This window comes from Chiloscyllium punctatum, chromosome 39 (assembly GCF_047496795.1).
Source record: "Chiloscyllium punctatum isolate Juve2018m chromosome 39, sChiPun1.3, whole genome shotgun sequence".
Classification (NCBI taxonomy): Eukaryota; Metazoa; Chordata; class Chondrichthyes; order Orectolobiformes; family Hemiscylliidae; genus Chiloscyllium; species Chiloscyllium punctatum.
In genome coordinates this window covers 55,624,169-55,645,018 of record NC_092777.1, presented here as the reverse complement: position 1 = coordinate 55,645,018, position 20,850 = coordinate 55,624,169, and the positions used below count along the sequence as shown (strand labels likewise).

The 20,850-nt window shown below is 39.6% G+C and overlaps 1 protein-coding gene across 1 annotated transcript in view; it reads right to left on the bottom strand.

Annotated features, from left to right (window-relative positions):
* The window catches only part of rptor (regulatory associated protein of MTOR, complex 1), a 392,084-nt gene that overhangs the window by 53,268 nt on the left and 317,966 nt on the right, over positions 1 to 20,850 (bottom strand). The window contains exons 25-28 of the mRNA XM_072558758.1: positions 16,086 to 16,191; positions 12,413 to 12,527; positions 12,191 to 12,315; positions 5,349 to 5,453 (exon numbers count right to left, since the gene is read on the bottom strand). Of these exons, the coding sequence (XP_072414859.1) occupies positions 5,349 to 5,453; positions 12,191 to 12,315; positions 12,413 to 12,527; positions 16,086 to 16,191 (451 nt within the window). The remainder of the gene's footprint in view (positions 1 to 5,348; positions 5,454 to 12,190; positions 12,316 to 12,412; positions 12,528 to 16,085; positions 16,192 to 20,850) is intronic.

The window sequence follows — 20,850 nt, the reverse complement described above, 5'->3', positions numbered from 1 at the left end:
ATGCTGAATTTCCTAAGCTGCCTGAGGAAGCAGCAGCATTGCCGTGCCTTCTTGACTGTTGCACCTATGTGGGAAGTCCAGGACAGATGGTCAGATAACGTCACTCCCAGGAACCTGACGCTCTCGACCTTCTCCACCTCAGCTCAGTTGATGTAGATGAAGACATGTCATACTCTTTTCTTTCTGAAGTCAATGATCAGTTCTTGTGTTTTGTTGTCAGTGATTGATATCAGTGCACCATGACACTAAGCCTTCTATCTCCTTTCAGCATTCTGACTCATTCTTGTTTGATATCTGTCCTACCACAGTGGTGTCATCAGCAAACTTTGGCATTCGTTTGGAATTTAGCTGGACATTCATGAATGTAGAGTAGGGGGCTTAAAATGCATCGGTTGGGGGGAGGGGGGTGGGGGGTGGGGGTGGGGGTTTGGAGATGGTGGTGGTTCCAGTGTTGAGGATTATAATGGAGGAAGTGCACTTGTCTATTTTCACTGATTGTGGTCGATGGGTCAGGAAGCTGAGAATCCATTTGTAGAGGGCAGAGCTGAAACCTAGGTCTCAGAGTTTTGAGATTAGTTTGGAGGGGATTATGGTGTGGAAGGCGGAGCTACAGTTTACCTGCGTTTAGCCCATATCCCTCTCAACCTTTCCTACTCATGTACCGAAAAGTCTTTCAAATGTTGTAACTCTACCTGCATATGACATTTCCTCTAGTAGTTTTCATTTCACATACAAACCACCGTGTGTGAAAAAGTTGCCTCACTGGTCTCTTTTAACTCTTTCTTCTGTTACTTTTAAACTATGCCTTCTAGTTTTGAACTCCCCTACCCTAGAGAAAAAAAACTTTGCTATTCACCTTATCTATGCCCCTCACGATTTTATAAACTTCCACAAGGTCACCTTTCAGCTTCCTACACTCCAGAGAAAGAAGTCCCAACCTATCCAGCCTCTCCCGACAACTCAAACCCTCCAGTCCATATTTCATGAACAAGAGATTTGCTGCAGTCCTTACTTTCAATTTCTAATGAGAATGTAGACGGGTGAAGAGGGGAAGTTATCAGCAACTACAATTCCAACAGTTTCCTATGTAAGAGCTCCTGGAATGAAAGTACCGACTTTGACTGCTACAGTTTAGTTACCAAGGCAAAAATAATTTTTGGATCCAATAAATTTTTTTTCAAGAAAATGCAAACTAAACAAATTCTTTTTGCTTTGTGGTATCTTTAATAAAATATTGCGATTTTATTGTTACATACTTTTAGATTAAGTGTTGTATCTGGATTTCACCATTACAGATCTGTTTAAAACATTTCATTTTAAAATTTGATGCCCATGAAACAGCTACATAGTATTACAATTAGCGGACTCAAGATCATAATAAACGGAGATAGTCTCCAGCTCCTGCCACCCTTGAAAGGTTCACGCTGTGCATATAGAAAGTTGTGCACGTGCATCCCTTTGTGAAATGCTTTGCCAGTAAATGAAAATTGCAGCACCCACATAAGCTTATAAATATGAAGGAACAGAATAGAGTGACATCATTGTCAGTACTGGCAGGGACTGTACATGTGTGTTTTGCACATGGACTGAGTGTGTTTTCACGGTATCAGCAAACATTTGCAGAAAGAGAGAACGAGAGCATGTGCACATGAAAGAGCTCCAAGCAAGGAAGCACAAGAGATAATTAGTTTTTTGAACAAATCATGGCAAAAAGGTACCAAATTGTTATGTTAATATAAATAAAACAAGTTACCATATTAAACAAAACTGTACAATAGAATAAATTGGTCTATGTGAGGAAGTCTATGTTAGTAAAAGTTAATGCAAGAAATTAAATCTTATAAATAAGAATTTGGGTATGATGTTAAATGGGAAATTCTAAACTCTGAAGAATTTAGACAATGTATAGATTATAACCAGGTTCAAATCCAGGACCAATTATTTCCCACTGTGTTCAAAATTAGGGCATTTTCTAATTGCTGAAGTCAGCATCACAATCAAGGCTGGAAGAGTGCTTTAGCATTCCCCCACACTACAGGTCACATCATCAAATAAAATTACTGCTCCCTGTTATTCAGACAATCAATTAAATACTTTATCTATTTCAGGTTTTAGATAAAAAGATCTGTGAACTGAATTTAAATAAAAATAAATTAAAAATTATTGATTTATCAAAACAAAACATATTAAGCAAATGTGCAATAACTAGTTAGCATACACATTTAATAATATATAGGTACATTTAACTTTGTGTAATCCAAAACACACGTACAGCCATATATACATATATACACACTAAGAAGAAACATTTTTCTGCAGACATTAACTTACTGATAAAACCCTTTGGTCAATGGGTTATTCTTCAAAGGCAAAAAAAAGTTTTTAAGTTTGTTGTTCTGACACGTATGGTCAAGACAGTAACCAAGCATGGTTATTTCAGGAGACTTGGCAGACACAGCTTACTCAGGAAATACAATATTGAGAAGTTTTGCGAATTTTAGAAGAATAAATAGATTTCACCTTGAACACAACAAAACAGCTCTTCTCAGAAAATGGGAAGAGCCATTGTGCAGTACTTCCTTACAGGCTTCTTGTTCCCCAACTAGTTGCAAGATACCAAAGCACTCTCTGCCCAGCTACTTGTCATGTAGCATCAGCATGTGTCCACAGCAGAATATGCAGTTATCACTAGTCACATGATTTCTATGAAGCCTTTTAAAAAAATGCCAATGTCCACAGTGACATTTCAGTGACCTTTGTAAATCAACCACTCCAGGTATTTCCAGAAAAAAGTCAATTTTTCCATAATACTTCAAAACTTAGGTCCTCTAAGAAATGTTAAACATTAAACATCTTTGTAGCAACAGCCACAACAGGGAGGTTATCAAGATTATTTAGGGTGTAGGTTTGCTCGCTGACATTGTAGGTTTGATATCCAGACGTTTCATTACCTGGCTAGGTAACATCATCAGTGGCGACCTCCAAGTGAAGGGAAGCTGTTGCCTCCTGCTTTCTATTTATACGTTTGTCCTGGATTGGGTTCCTGGGGTTTGTGGTGATGTCATTTCCTGTTCATTTTCTGACAGCCAGACTACTAAGACTCTTCAGAATCCTCGTAGCACACAAACCCACCAACACTCTCTCAAACAAAAACTAACAAACTTAAAAGACCCAGTACAACCCATGGACAAAACCAACGTCATCTACAAAATTCCATGCAAGGACTGCCACAAACACTACGTAGGACAAACAGGAAGAAAGTTAGCCACCAGGATACACGAACACCAGCTAGCCACAAAAAGACACGACACTCTCTCCCTCGTAGCCCTACACACGGAGGAAAAAAAACCTACCATTTCGACTTGGACAACACATCTATCCTGGGACAGGCTAAGCAAAGATATGCCAGAGAATTCCTAGAGGCCTGGCACTCCAACCTCAACGCCATAAACAAACATATAGATGTAGATACAATCTATCAATGCCTCAGAAAACGAACAGAAATGACATCACCACAAACCCCAGGAACCCAATCCAGGACAACCATATAAATAGAAAGCAGGAGACAACAGCTTCACTTCACTTGGAGGTCGCCACTGATGATGTTACCTAGCCAGGTAATGAAAAGTCTGGATATCAAACCTATAGCTCAGCGAGCAAACCTACACCCTAAACCTCAACCTGAGCTACAAACCTATCAAGATTATGTCAAACCGCAATGTTACCTAGTTTATTAATGGTTGAAGTGATTAAAAAAAAGCAAAAAATATAGTAAAGGTAACAAAAACAAACGTGAACAAGAATATGATTAAACGATATGGAAAAACATGATCCTGACTAAACATGCATCCTTTTGTATTTTCGCCAATAATAGCAAGCAGAGAGATATTTGGTGACAAAAGCACACAAATAATCTGCGAAACAATAACTGCCTCTTAGCTAATGTAAATTTCAGTGCATTCGTACAACGTACATACAAGCCAAGAATCTGGAAACATCATGCTATATCTGGCATTATTACATATAAATTTCAAAGCTAAAAAGATCACTGTAAGCCTGACACTATAAAATGAATTGCAACTAAGATATTAGAAACATTGATTTCTACCCAATATATACAAAGCAGTGTTCCTTTTTAAAATTGGACCTCCAATAATAGGTAGATGGCTTTGTGGAACAATGTGTTTTACATTTAGTCATGGCAAATCATTGCTTCAATTTTCACCTCCCTGTTCCCTTCCTACACTGCTACTTCTAATACATACAAGAGTATCAAACTGGAATTGAATTCCATCACTTTGATGTTATTACAACTCAGAGCTGGCAGATTATGTTTTACAAACCTACAGATAGGTGGCGTACTCATCACAAGCTGCAGCGTACATCCCTTCCCAGAGGAATGCAGCACAAAGCAGAGATTAGATTTGTGTAATGCTCTGAGATGATTGAACAAATGTATCTATCCACTGGATATGAATGCAAGTGTCTCCTGTTTCAAGTTCAGATCCTGACCATTGCATTATGTAACTTTTCAATCCTTCATCAAAATGTACAATACTGCTCCTCCAGCTTATAGTAATGATTTACAAGAACCAAATGCAGCAACATTCCAATCTGAACTGCATAATTCAAGAACTGGTTTTGGTGTTGCTACTAGGAATGAACTGCAATATAGCAAAATAATAATTCTTGTACACGATACGATTGTTTTCCCTTTTGGACAGTAAAACTTAATATTTACCCCCAAAAATCATTTTATATTCAGCTTTCAGAATGATTTACTAAAAGATTTAAAACACCATCAGTCACTTCGAGTACAATGTGAAACAGCAATTCTATAGCAGAAAGATGTAACTGCATTTTTTTTAATCGTTTTGAAAATGACACTGCGGCATTAAGTGAAATTGAGAAAAGTACATTCACTTCTTCCTTAAATTCTGGGAACTCTAAACAAGAACCCGTAGATAAAATGTTACACTTCGTTTACTTCATCAATGCAATCGGTCAATCAGAAAGATTTTTCCCCAAGAAGGCATGCTGCTTTTATCCACCATGTGAAAATTAAATCCTCCCAGAATATTTTAGTTTTTTATTTGGTGAAGAATCTAGAGCTCTAATACACCTAGGTATGGAACATTTTAATCAGTGCAAAGTTTTAAATCTACAAGATGCAGCTTTGTTCCTTTTTAAAACTGTGTTTAGGAAGATGCCCAACTCCTGGTCGTCCAAAGCACCTGGAAGGGTCCTTTACATGCTGAAATTAGTACTCAAGGAGCAGTGTAACATGAAGCACTTCGTAGAAGCATCGCCTGAGGCAGAAAATGAAGTGAATACAGAGTACAACTAACCTCTGGTGGTCGGCAGCATGTCAGATAACCCTTGCCACGCAGTCACCATCTCTGGATTCTTTTCCAAATCTGCAAAGTTCTTCCAAACCCGGATGGCGCCATCATCTAAAGAATGTTACCAAGAATTTAAATCAATACTGAAGAAAATGCTGTTTTAAAAGAAAACCACAAGAACAGACCTAGGAATTCTCACTCTGCTAAAATTATGGAGCCTAGCTGACACTGTAAAATGTGGCAATGGGCAATAAGTGCTGGAAAGGAGGTGATGGTATTAGTGGCATTGTTACTATTAATCCAGAAACCAAGCTAATGGCCTGTGGAACTCTGCCACGGCAGATGGTGCAGTTTGAATTCATTACATTAAAAAAAATCAGGAGATAAGATTCTACCGATGACCATAAGCATTGTTTTTTTTTAAAACAACTGGCAATCTGTCTCACTATAGTCATTCAGGGAAGAAAATCTACCATCTTCACCTGGGCTGGCCTACTTGCGACTCCAGATCCACAGGAATGGGGTTGTCTCTCAATTGCACCCTGAAATAACTGAGCAAGCCACTCAGTTCAAGGGCAGCTAGGGATAGGCAATAAAAAAAGGTCAGCCAGCAATACTCACACACCACAGGTCATAGAGTCATAGAGATGTACAGCATGGATACAGGCCCTTCGGTCCAATTCGTCTATGCCGACCAGACATTCTAAATTCATCTAGCCCTATTTGCCAGCATTGGCCCATATCCCACTAATTCCTTTCTATTCATATACCCATCTAGATGCCTTTTAAAATATTGTAATTGTATCAACCACTTCCTCTGGTAGCACATTCCACACATATATCACGCTCCACATGAAAACATTGCCCCTTAGGTCCCTTTTAAATCTTTCCCCTCTCACCCTAAATCTATGCCCCTCTAGTTTTAGAATCCCCTAACCCAGAGAAAAGATTTTGTCTATTTACTCTAATGATACTCAAATTTTTTATAAACCTCAATAAGGTCACCCCTCAGCTTCTGACGCATGAAGAAAAAAGTTGCGAGTGATGCCACTTCTAATGAAAGAATAAAATAAGAAGTACAAGTAGTTTCACTTGCCCCTGGATTACCTTAGTTGCACACTGTTCGTCTAATTTGTAATAATTTTAATTAGTAGCGAATGTCGAAGTTATTTGTGAGGAAAACTGACTTTCATGCAGAGATTGAACAGACCTTTAAAAACATCCAAATGTGTTCTGAATCTGCACTGCAAATTTTCTGTGTTTATGGTCATTAGATATTAAAATGTTTAACGTGACCAATGAACTGACTGTATGACTTTCATGAGGTTATGAAATGCAGAATCATGAACTAATTAACATAATCATAGCACTACTAAAGTAGTTTCATTGCCAATGCATCTTTTACTAATTACTTAAAAACAACAGAGCGGACATTTTATTTTATCAACATTATTCATGGTGAATTTTCTCATTTTAAACCATGTTAAATTGTGACTGGTGACCACGAAGGAAACTGGCTGAGTGGGATCTCTGAATTCAACAGTGAAACCCTATCTCAAGACATTACCACTCTGAAAATATCATTTGCTTCTGTCAATATGGCATGATTGGAGCAGATGCATTAGTGATATAAGAATCTTCAATGTGATTAGGGATGCTACCAAAATTCATTTATGAATGAAAGGCTGTAATACACATTGGAATATTCCACCATATTCAAGGCTTTACACAAACATAAATACAAGCTGGCTTTGTAAAAGCAATATATCTCAAACAAAGTCATATATTAAATCAGAGTTGATATGTATCATTCCTCATGAACTACTTCTATCTGGTTTGTAGAGAGTTGAGGGTTAGCAATTCCTCTTCGTTCTTTGCCATTTGTTACTAACAGTCCTGATTTATGGGGTTTATACACACTGACTTAATTTTTACAATAATTGAAGTGACTGTTTGCAAAATACTAATTACTTTGATGTCGAACATACTATGATATTTGTCTGCACTCTGTTTATTGTTTATTTTATTCATTAATGAGATGTGGCTAGGTCAGCATTTATTGCCTATCCTCAATTGCCCTGGATAAGGTGATAATGATGTACCTTCTTGAAGTGTTGCAGAACTGGGGTGTAGGTGGACCCACAGTGAAATTAGGAAAGGATTTTGCTCCAGTGGCAGTGAAGGAATGATGATATATTTCCAGTTCTGGATGGTGTGAGACATGTAGGGGAATTTGCAGATGGCCTCTGCAGAATTTGATCTTCCAGGTGGTACAGGCTGAGTGTATTGGAGGGTATATTTTGGGCAAAGCAATCAGTTCTGAAGCAGTTTGAGTGTTGGCCAGTTAATTTACCTTGTTAAAATATTTACCACCCTGAGCATTAGCTTTTTTTGCACTTGCTTATTACTTGCAGCCAATTAATATTCTGGACAGCACATTGTTGAATACAAGTTTGCTACGGTAATTCTTCTGTACAACAACTGGGAAGCATAAATATTTGTGTGGAGTTAATCATGTAATGATTAAATGTAATTCTACAGGCAATGGGAAAATGAGAAACCATTACAGAATTATTTACTCCCTAAAAATAAAGAGGTCTCATTTCATCACAGACCAAACCAGAATCATTCATTTGTGGATCAAATTCAGCAGCATGAAAAATACATTTGGATGAATAATTATCATCATTGTACTTAAAATGGAGAAACATAAATATTTTGTATGTAGGCAATTAGATATGGAGTTTATTTTATAATTGTGAAGGAATAGAAGTAGTATCGCTCAACGTGCATCTGAAGTGCCAAAACAGTTGTTTTCTGAAGAAGGGTCACTGGATCTGACACGTTAACACTGTCTTTGTCTCTCCATGATGCAGCCAGACCTGCTGAATTGTTTCTGCAATTTCTGCTTTTGTTTCTGATGTCCAGTAGCTGCAGTTCTTTGTTTTCTTTTGAAAGCTGGCACTGTGCATTTTCCATTTCTTTGAGATATTTCACTTGCCACCATATCATTATTTTATTCAGAGTAAACTAAACGCTCATCAGTACTTTGCATACTATTATTACTTCTCTTTATAACTCCATGGTGCCTAACCATCCAAAATCCTACTTTCTTGATAACTGACTTTATTTCCTCAAGTTGTTCTTGGGATGATGTGGACATTACTGACTAGGCCAGCGTTAACTGCATATTCCTCAATGCCCTTGAGAAGGTGGTGGTGACCTACCTTCCTAAACTACTACCATTACATATGGGTGGTGGAGGGAGACTATTCGAAGGGGTACCAATCAAGCATTAGCTGCTTTGTCCTGGACATTGAGCTTCTTGAGTGTTGTTGGAGTTGCAGTCATCCAGGCAAATCAAATTTGTGACTTGTGCCTTAGTGATAATGGACAGGCTTAAGGGTTTCGATTTGAAATTAATGGGTTTAGGTTTGCTCGCTGAGCTGTAGGTTTGATATCCAGACGTTTCATTACCTGACTAGGTAACATCATCAGTGGCGACCTCCAAGTGAAGGGAAGCTGTTGCCTCCTGCTTTCTATTTAGAACATTCTGGATGGGGTTCCTGGGGTTTGTCATTTCCTGTTCGTTTTCTGAGGGGTCGATAGATGGCATCTAGATCTATGTGCTTGTGGTTGGAGTGCCAGGCCTCTAGGAATTCTCTGGCATGTCTTTGCTTAGCCTCTCCCAGGATAGATTGTTGTCCCAGTCGAAATGGTGGTTTTTTTTCATCCGTGTGTAGGGCTACGAGGGAGAGAGGGTCGTGTCTTTTTGTGCTAGCTGGTGTTCGTGTATCCTGGTGGCTAACTTTCTTCCTGTTTATCCTACGTAGTGTTTGTGGCAGTCCTTGCATGGAATTTTATAGATGACGTTGGTTTTGTCCATGGGTTGTACTGGGTCTTTTAAGTTTGTTAGTTTTTGTTTGAGAGAGTGTTGGTGGGTTTGTGTGCTACTAGGATTCCGAGGGGTCTTAGTAGGCTGGCTGTCATTTCTGAAACTTCTTTGATATATGGTAAGGTGGTTAGGGTCTTTGGCTGTGTTTGGTCTGCTTGTCGTGGTTTGTTCTTGAGGAATCTGCGCACTGTGTTTTTTGAGTATCCGTTCTTCTTAAATACGTCATATAGGTGGTTCTCCTCTGTTTTTCGAAGTTCGTCTGTGCTGCAGTGTGTGGTGGCTCGTTGAAATAGTGTTCTGATACAGCTTCGTCTGTATGTTGGGATCGTTGCTGGTGTAGTTGAGTATTTGGTCAGTGTTTGTCGGTTTTCTGTATACGCAGGTTTGTAATTCTCCCTTGTCCTTTCTTTCTACTGCGACGTCCAGAATGCGAGTTTGTTGTCAGTTTCTTCCTCCTTGGTGAACTTTATGCCTGTGAGGGTGTTGTTATGTTAGATATCTCTTCTATCTTGTTTCGTTTTGTGATGACAAAGGTGACATCTACGTAGCGAACCTAGATTTTTGGTTTGATGATTGGTAGGGCTACGTAGGACAAACACTACATAGGACAAACAGGAAGAAAGTTAGCCACCAGGATACATGAACACCAGCTAGCTACAAAAAGACACGACCCCCTCTCCCTCATACCCCTACACACGGATGAAAAAAACCATCATTTCGACTGGGACAACACATCTATCCTGGGACAGGCTAAGCAAAGACATGTCAGAGAATTCCTAGAGGCTTGGCACTCCAACCACAAGCACATAGATCTAGATGCCATCTATCAACCCCTCAGAAAACGAACAGGAAATGACATCACCACAAACCCCAGGAACCCCATCCAGGAGAAAGATATAAATAGAAAGCAGGAGACAACAGCTTCGCTTCACTTGGAGGTCGCCACTGATGTTACCTAGCCAGGTAATGAAACATCCGGATATCAAACCTACAGCTCAGCGAGCAAACCTACACCCTAAACCTGAACCTGAGCTACAAACCTTCACAAATCTTGCAATTTGAAATTAATGTTGTAGGAACTTGTATGTTTGGGCAGCAATCATTGTAGTGTCGGCTGAAATCTCTTTGCCTCAAAGGAGACTATGTCTTTGTTGAAGGTTTCCAGTAAGGAAACTTAAATTTCTTCAGATACACTGAGAGGAACATTGCTATTTCCTGTGATAATCATTTCAAAACACAACATAAAACAAAACAGTCAGCGAATAGCTTTGAATCCAGAACAGAACACTGAGTCTCTTACGTAGTCAGATTTAAATTTATAACTCAATGTGGAAAGGTTTTTACTTCCACTGAAGCTTATTAGAATGGAGTTAACACATCTTGATTAATAATACACACTTCAGAAAAATATGATTAATCTAATTATAATTTTAAATATGAAGTCTTGCTTGCTTAACAGTCTGAGAAGTACTGACTGACAAATGAAATTAATAATGTTAGTATATGATGTTATACAATATGCATAAATGTACTGTGCACTGGAGGGGAAAGGTCCTAGTTCATATTTTTATCTCTTTCAGTTGCAAAGCATAAAGAGTCACAATTTACACTAAACTACCACTGACATTCCCCTAACTGTAGTGAGCAATTCATATCCTGACTCCCAAAAGCCTGCCCACCATCTACAAGACACAAGTCAGAAGTATGATGGAATACTTCCCAATTGCATGATGAGTGCAACTCCAACAACACTGAAGAAGCCTGGTACCATCATGACAAAGCAACTCACTTGGTTGACGTCACATCTACCACTTTAAGCACTGAACTCCATCCCCCCATGACACACTGAGGCAGTAGTTAGTACCATCTCCAAAACACACTGCCGCAACTCATCAAGGTTCTTTTGTTAGAATCTTTCAAACCTGAGGACTTCATCACTTCCAAGGTCAAGGGTAGCAGATGTATAGGAGCACGGCCACCTGTGCAAATTCCCCTTCAAGCCACACACTGTCCTTACTTGGAACTGTATTGCTGTTTTTTCACCATTACTGCCTCAGAATTCCTGAACTCCCTCCCTCACAACCCTGTTGATGTCGTTACACCAAATGAACTAACGTGGTTCAAGAAGGCAGCTCACCACCCCCACAAGAACAATTGGGAATAAACAATAAATGCTGGCCCACCTGGTTTTATGCCCACATCCCACGAATTAAAGAAAACAAAAAAAAATTATTTCCAAAAAACGTTAAATATCAATTACTATTTTCATATGAAATAAGTTTTAGAAGTTTCATGCTGAAAATAAACCACAAAAATAATGTCACAATATTGCTTCAATTCTCGGCAAAAGAATGCAGAGAATGCTGGAACTTTTCACAGTTCAGAACTTTTAATATCAAATCCTTGGATTTCAAAACAACAATGTTAGATTCAGAAAGTTCCAGTAATTTTCTGGTGACCCTGAAGGAAAATTATTTTATTTCAATAAAATATGCTTTTGTGCATGATGGTTTAGATGGAAGAAAGGACGAACAAAATGTGACCATTTCTGTTAATTATATACCACAGAGAAACACATGCCCATGAGAAATGCTGGAAAAAAAGGATAAAGTAAAAAAAAAATTCTATGGTGACATTGTGAAAGAGAAAACGTTGAAATATGATTTCTAGTAAATATGGTCACATTGTCAGCAGTGATTTTGCCTGCCATTATCAAACGATGCAAAAAAAAACTGGTTTCAGAAGAGCAGAGTGACAAGTTGAATCTTGAGTTATGGTTAAAACCTAAGAGTAAAAATGTGCAGTTGTCTAAAAACATCATGCCCTGTACTTAGATTTCTGAATCAGAGCTATCCACGCAGTCAGCTCCAAATGCTCAACTATGCACTGACACATCAATGATTAGGACGGTAGGCTATGAGGTTCAGATTTTACATTGTTAGAGTTACTTCACCTGTGGCAGAGAGGAGCAGAGAGAAATCCTGTCCATTCAGATATTCCATTGCAGTTATCCGGGTGTACCGGGGATTCCCGTTGTGGAAATAGTCAAGCTTTTCTCCTTTCTCCCAATCCCAAAAACTTTAATGAGAAAACAAAATATGAATCAAAAAGCCACTGAATTCGTAGGAATAACTTTGATGTTGAAATAATTTACAACAGCCAAAGCTGCTCTTACCAAATACTGTCTTTGTCAGCCACTGCTATACAGGGAGTAAAAGGATGAAACTTCACCACTGAAGGGACACCTGGGTTTCTGTTTATAAAGATCTGGTCATCTAATCTTGTGATACCTAATTAAGGAGAAAATTAGCTAAAATCACAAAATAAATCATAGCCTTTTCGGGAAAGTACAGTGGAATCACAGAATTAAATTGAGCTCATTCAAAACTCTGGCTATAATGAAGGTGTCATCCATTCTCACTGGCAAAATAGGAAATCCGAAAGAAAGATTCCAGCGATAAACCAAAATTCTGGATTGGCAACTCCGGATTAGCCAAACTTGCGCAATCTTGTTATACGACCACAGCAACCGTTCGAATTGGATTAGGTTATTTTACAGCACAAAATCACAGAGAAGCCTGTAGCAATGCTAATAAAAAGTCTCATTCATATTCTGAACAATTCGCACCAAGAGACATTTTTGATGTACCTGATGAACCTGTTTACTGTATATTGCCAGATCATTATTTGGTGGGCGGCATAGTGGCTAGCACTGCTGCCTCACAGCGCCTGAGACCCAGGTTCAATTCCTGCCTCAGGTGACTGACTGTGTGGAGTTTGCACATTCTTCCCGTGTCTGCGTGGGTTTCCTCCGGGTGCTCCAGTTTCCTCCCACAGTCCAAAGATGTGCAGGTCAGGTGAACTGGCCATGCTAAATTGCCCGCAGTGTTAGGTAAGGGGTAGATGTAGGGGCATGGGTGGGTCGCGCTTCGGTGGGTCGGTGTGGACTTGTTGGGCCGAAGGGCCTGTTTCCACGCTGTAATCTAATCTAATCTAATTCCTTTAAGATGCAAAGAGTAACAGCGGAAAGCAACGCAAAGAACGTGTCACTGTCATAGTCTACACCAACATGGACGGTACTGAAAAGCTGCCAATTCATTTGTTAGAAATAGTCAAGAATCCATGGTGCTTTGTGAATCTTAAGGTCCAAACCACTCAGTATGTGGCTCACAAAATGTCCAGGATTATCTTTGGCATTTTTGGGGCGTGCATCAGAAAAACGGACAAAATGTATCAACAGGAGATCTTCAACCCAATGACCCAGGACAGTATAATAAAAACCCCTCCCCACCCACCTCTCTCGCTGAAGCTGCAGAGGGTGTGGAGTTGCTGTTCCAGGATTTCACACTGCCATGTGAAAATATGCTTGATGACATGATACACCATTTCAACGACAGCACATTCAGAAGAGGGAGTTTCCAGAACAAACATCCAATGTTTCTCAAAAGAATGTTACTGTACAGGGTCTGGTGTCATTGTAACGTGCGAGCAATTTGAAAAGTAAAGGCACTTTTCACAAATTTGCTGCATCACTATCCTCGTTTTTGTTTTTGACATATAGCACAGTTGCAGATAAATGGGTTTACAGAGGGACTTCTTCAGCTCCCTCAAAGCTCTGCTTACCATAATCTGTGGGCAGTTCCCCCCTGCATTCTGACGTAATGATTTTACTATAGCTACAAAACAGCTTTCATGCTCAGAATAGTTTGTACTACAAAACCATCCTGAATAGATTTCCTGCAGAAGGCCGTGAAAGGCATGGGGAGGACGTGAATTATGTATCAAAGCTGGAGGTGCCCAAAATAGAAAAGGCCAACGGCTGAATAGCCAGTTAGAGTATGGTTGAGCGCTCACACTAAACAGAAAAATGACTGCACCAGTAGAGCTCTTGGAAGGATTACTGGAAGCATGCACCCGTTTAGTAAATGGGCATTCGAATACTGACAGCTTTTCCTGCTATGTTCCTGGATGGCGTGCATCAGACTGAAAATGGGAAAACTGAGTTCAGAGGATTGCACACAAAGAACAATACAACACAGGAACAGGCCATTCAGCCCTCCATGCCTGCACTGACACATTTTGTCTTTCCATACTAAAACCATCTTCACTTACAGGATCCCTATCCCTCTATTCCCTTCCTATTCATGTATTTGTCTTGAAGCTTCTTGAATGCTGCTATTGGGTCTGCTTCCACCACCTCCAATGACAGCATGTTCCAGGCACTAAACACCCTTTGTGTGAAAAAACATACTTTGCGCATCTTTTTCAAACATCCCCCCACCTTGAACCTGACCCCCCCACCCCCACCACCCCAAGTAACTGACTCACTCTGGGAAAATGCTTCATACTTTCCACCCTATCCATGCCATTCACAATGTTATAAACTTCGATCAGGTCACTCCTCAACCTCCTGCATTCCCAATCTATCTAACCTTTCTTCATTGCTAAAATCCCCCAGATCAGATGGCATCCTGGTGATCGTTTTCCAGACCCTCTCCAAAACATCCACATCCTTCTGGTAGTGTGGTGACCAGGACTATACACAATATTCCAAGTATGGCCTCATTAAAGTTCTATAAAGCTGCAGCATAACTTGCCTATCCTTATACTCAATGCCCTTTCTAATGAAGGCAAGCATACCATAGGCCTTTTTTTACTACTATATCTACCTGCGTTGCCACTTCACTGATCTGTGAACCTGCACACCCAGATCCCTCTGTATTTCAATACTCTTAAATGGTTCTGCCATTCATTGTATAATGTCCACCCATACTTGAACTTCCAAAATGCATCACCGCACATTTGTTTGGATTAAACTCCATCTGCCATTTTCCTGCCCATGCTTCTAGCAGATCTATACCTTGCTGTTTCCTCTGCCAATCTCCTCACTATCTGCAAGTCCACCAATCTTTGTATTGTCCACAAACTTAGTAATTAAACCAGCCATGTTTTCCTCCAAATCATTTATGTAGAACATGAACAGCAGAAGTCCCAGCAATGATCCCTGTGGAACACCATGAGTCACAACCCTCCATTCTGAAATTCAACCTTCCATTGTTACCATCTGTCTTCTATGTCTAAGCTTGTTCTATATCCAGCTTGCCAGCTCACCCCTGATACCACATGACTTCATCTTTTGTACCAGACTGCCAAGAGGGACCTTGTCAAAGGCCTGACTGAAATCCATGTGGACACCGTCAACTGCTTTTTCTTCATCTTCATCACCTCCTCAAAAAAATCGATCAAGTTCGTGAGACATGACCTTCTCCGCACAAAACCATGCCGCCTATCGTTAATAAGTCCATTTGCTTCTAAATGCATATAGATCTTGTCTGAGAATCTTTTCCAATAATTTCCCTACCACCAACTTGCAAATAATCTCTTGAATGATTGGATGGAAATTCAAGTGGGCTCTGGAACATGTATGCAATCCTCTCTATGGAGTTTCCTCAATGTGCTGCACCCATGCAATCCAAAAGGATAAAGCTCACAACACTCAATCTTTAACAATACTCCATAAATTTTTCTCAGCATCTCCAAAGCAGCAATTCTGAGAATGAGACGTTTCTTTTGTTCTGAGCCAAGTGAGACAAGTGATTAATTTTCTTCAATCTCTGTATCAGATGTGTGTCGACCTGAAACATTAACTCTGTTCCTTGCTACAGCTCCTGCCTGACTTAATGAGGGTTCCAAGCATTTTCATGCATTTCAGATTTTCAGCATCTGGAGTATTTCACTTCTGTATTAGTACCTTCCAATATTGCAAAGCTAAATAATAACATTCTCCTACTGAAGTTGCTTTGGTTAAAAATTATTTTCATATTAATTGTACCTAGAATATAGCTCACCTTTCTCTATGATCCAACCAGCTCGTTTTCTAACGCGCCCATTACGCAAGAATCTCCACTCGCGCTCCTTCCGAACCAGGCTTTCAACATCGTGCTCCTCTGGAATCTGTGCATTATCATGACACAATTAGCAAAAAACCCACATTCAACAGATCAAAGGATTTTTCCCCCCAAAGAATTTGCATTTGCAGCTTCAGCCACAGCTAGCCAAATTATAGCGCATTACAATAGTTAAGTGCTTGATTTTGACAGGTGAAGACTCAATGGGCCGAAGGTCCTTTTGCTGTGCCACGACACAATGATGCAAAAAGGACTGCCAGGCAATTTAGTTAAAAGCAAGCTTTTAAAATCAAACTTAACTGAGCTTTTAATTGTAGCATCACGCCATGAATACCAGTTATTATGTTGCTGAATGGAGCAATAGGTTGGTTAGAACTCAGACAAGAACAGAAATTGCTGAAAAAGCTCAGCAGGTCTGACAGCATCGGCAAAGAGAAATCAAAGTTAATGTTTCTGTGCTGGTGCCCTTTCTCAGAATTGAGGAAGTTGAGGAAGGGTCACCCGACACAAAATGTTAACTTTGATTTCTCTTTGCTGATGCTGCCAGACTTGCTGAGCTTTTCCAGCAATTTCTGTTTCTGTTTCACAGCATCTGCAGTTCTTTCGATTTCTTTTGGTTAGAACTCCTGGTTAATGCAGAGGCCCGAGGTTCAAAGGTTAACATTAAAGATATTGCTACCTTTTCACTTTACAGTCATCCCACAAACTGCAAACATATGGCTAAGAAAGTAGCGTGTATTTATATATGATTTGGAGATGCTGGTGTTGGACTGGGGTGTAGAAAGTTAAAAATCACACAACACCAGGTTATAGTCCAACAGGTTTAATTGGAAGGACACTAGCTTTTGGAGCGTCACTACCACCTGATGAAGGAGTGACGCTCGAAAGCTAGTGCTTCCAATTAAACCTGTTAGACTATAACCTGGTGTTGTGTGATTTTTTAACTTTGTATTTATATAGTGTCTCTGAGAGCCTCAGTATGATCAGCCTCAAAATGCCTTAAGCATTTAAAACAAAAGCCATTGTTGTTGACTTACTAAATGCATGCATGCTAAATATAATGTGCACATGTTCGGAAGGACATTGTTTGCACAGTTACTAACTATAATGAAAGAATTGTGAAGCCTTATCTAGAAACTTAAGTGCCTGGTGAGGACCTGAGGTACACCCAAAGGTGCAGGTGCTTCTAACTTCTGCAAATGAAGTTAGCGGAGAAAAATAAATTAAATAAATTAATGCATGAATTACAGTTGACTGCTACTGACTAACAGCTCCTCACTCAAAAGGCATTGTCAGAAGAAGGTGAGGTCAAACATTTAGAAGTAATATTTGAAGGGGGCAAATGGGCGAGCAAGTTTGTTGTCTGGCCTCAAATGGACAGAAGTAGTAAAGGTTGAATCTAATCGTTCGTGTGGATGAGACTGGTTATTTCAACTCATCCCTAATTGCCATGGAAAAGGTTGCATTGAGTTGCCTTAGTGTAAAGTTGCTGTACTCTGGGGCACAGGGATACCACAGTGGTGTCAAGAAAGGACTGCAGGATTTTGATCCAGCCACAATGAAAGAACTGCACTATTGGTCCCCAAACCAGGAGGGAAACTTGCATGTATCTGCTGAGCTGTTTATTCAAGGTGATAAGTGTTCAGAGGCTTGATAGGTGTGAAGGGCCCTGTTGGAGTTACTGCAGTGCATCTTGTAGATGGTATGCATTGCTACTACAGTGCATTAATGTGGTGGAGGGTGTGAATGCGTGAAAGTGATGGTTGGATTGCTGACCAAACAGATTGTTTACTCTTGAATGGTGTCAGGTTCTTGAGTGTTGTGGGAGCTGCGCCCATCCAGGCAAGCATGGAACATTTTATCACACTCCTGACTTGTGCCTTGTAGATGGTGAACAGGCTTTGGGGACACAGGAAGTGAGTTGTACACCGCAGAACTCCTGGCATCTGACCTCTGCTTGTAAGCACAGTATTTATTTGACTGGTCCAATTCAATTTGTGGCCAACATTAACCTGCAGGCATTGATTGGGGGTGGGGGAGAATGGCACTGAATCTCAAGGCAGTACATTCTCTCTTGTTTAGCTGGTCACTGTCTGGCAACTTATTTGGAGCAAATGTTAATTATCAACTGACAATCAAAAATTATCAATTTTGCTGCATGGTTTGCTTCAGTATCTGAGTAGTTTTGAATGGCATCTAAAACAAATGCAATCATCAACAGACATTCCCACGTCAAACTTACCATGGAGGGAAAGTCATTAATGTACCAGCTGAAGGCATTGTGGTCAAGGACAGTACTCTGAGGAACTCTTGTAGAGATGCTCTGAGATGGAAATGATTGACCTTCAACAACGATCACATCTTCCACTGCCATTGACTCCAATTTTCTAAGATGTACACTACGTGGTTAAGAATTATTTTGAATTTTTACAGTTCTTTTCTCTCTCCTGAAAAGCTCATCATTGCTTCACAGGTTATCAGTACTTGTCCAAGTTGGTGGGTCCTCACTTGTAAGCCTAAACATTATCTTGGATTTTCCTCCATACTACCTACAAGTTGGCAGTATAAAACTTGGTGGAGAAGGAAACAGGAGACTAATGAGGTCTATTACTACACCCCCACTATTAAAAGTTATGATTCTCTTTTATTCCCAGCAGAGATCTTTGCCAACTACCCCATTTGCATTTAAGCCAAAACTGGGCAGGGAAACCGAGACACCAGTCCTTTTTTCTGTCTGTCTACAACTACTCCATCAATTCCAGAGAAATTGGTAGCTGCAATAAAGACTGATCATTCCAGAAGACACTATATAACCTTGACAATTAACATCAAAAAAATTTATGCATCAATCGCAGAAGCCAACTGTGATTAATTGACTGCCCTATTAATAACTAATTAAAGCATAGCACAGACCACCGCTTGCATGAATGTAGCAAATAAAATATAATGCCTCGCTGAATGCAATTAGTACTGAGCTACTAACAGTGTTCCATACAAAATGGAATTAAACATTAAAAGGTAACTGCGTTAATTTTACCAAACCAAATGGATAAAAACACGTTTAAATTAAAAATGCCAAAACTCAAAAACTAAGATTGCTTTAAAACAATTTTTGAAAATGTTTCAAAAGTGAAAATCTGAAAGGATCAGAACACAGAAAAATTGATGCAAGGTCCACATCTTAATGGGATCCTTTATAGACTGCTGGCACTCATGGGATCAGATATTGAAAAAGTAGCAAGAATCAGCGAAATATCATGCAGAGGGTGTGCAAATACGCGGTTTCTAAATTTGGAGACATGCATGAGAACAGTAGGTTATGTACTCTGATCTGTCAGGTTCAACAAGAAGCCATGTCTTCCACCGCTGGTTTCTAAAATGTTCAGAAGTTCATTTTCTGATTGAAAGAGATCTTATGCTACACAATAATGAGGGGTTGCATCAGACATAAAATGATGAATAGATGCTATATAAACCTAAGTTGTTATTTCTTGGCACTTTTCATGATTGTTGACTAAAAAACATTTGGAGACATCCAGTGAGATATTTTGAAATGCAGCAATACTTCTATAAAACTAATAATTTGCACATAGCAAACTTGATAAACAGCAATGAGTTAAATGACCAGATAACTTACTTTTATGATACTGATTAAGGGATAATTATTGATTCAGACATTAGAGGCACCCCTGCTGATCTTCAAAATATCATCATTGGATTGCTAATGACTTCCTGAGGGGCCAGTTGGAGCTTAGTTAAACATCTTATGCAAAAGTTGAACACCCAATCTCACTGCAAAATTCAAGTATATTTTAGTAATATCATATTAGTAAGTAAATCAAATTTCACCACACTGTGTACTGAGACAAGGAACGGATTCACACGGTTGACTTGCAGGTTTTGAGCGTTTTTACCATTAAAGATAATTTGGAAAGTTAATAAAGCAGTCAAATTCCATGAACACTGATCCTGCGAAACAAAGATAGCTAATTGTGTATTCAACAAATAAAAACAGTTTTCCAAATGATACCAGCATTGCATAGCACCACATCTCTAAAGCTATGAGCCCATAAGCAACTTCTGTTTTTTAGGATGCAACGTCACTGGTATGGACAACATGTATTACCCATTAACTGCCTTCTTCAACCATTGCATCTCACATGCTGCACTTACAGTACGATTTTTCCCAAAGGAGTGGGTTCAATTCCTGCACTGGCTGAGGTTACCATGAAGGATTCTTCCTCTCAACCACTCCCCTTGACTGAGGGGTGGTGACCGTCGGCTTAAGCCAAAACCAATTGTCTCTCTCTCTTGTGATAGAGCAGCCCAATGGCCCGGTAGGATTAAGGCAACTTTATCTTTTTTACTTTTAATACAACTCTATGGTTTGCTACATCATTTCAGAGGCAGGCAAGAGATTCATTCATGCTGCTCCGCATTTGCAGTCACACATAGGCCAGACTGGGTACGGATGGCAGATTTCCAAACAACATGAGCAAACCAGATGGGTTTCTTAGTAGTTTCATGATCATTATTAACAAGCTCGGAATTTACTTCAGACATATTAATCAATTGCGTTAACAATTTGAACTCCTGATTCTAAAGTATTAGCCTGGGCCTCTGGATTACTGGTCCACTGACATTACCACTACGCTAATGTCTCCCTCAAGTTGATGAAAGAGAGGGAGTCAATATCTGGACATTA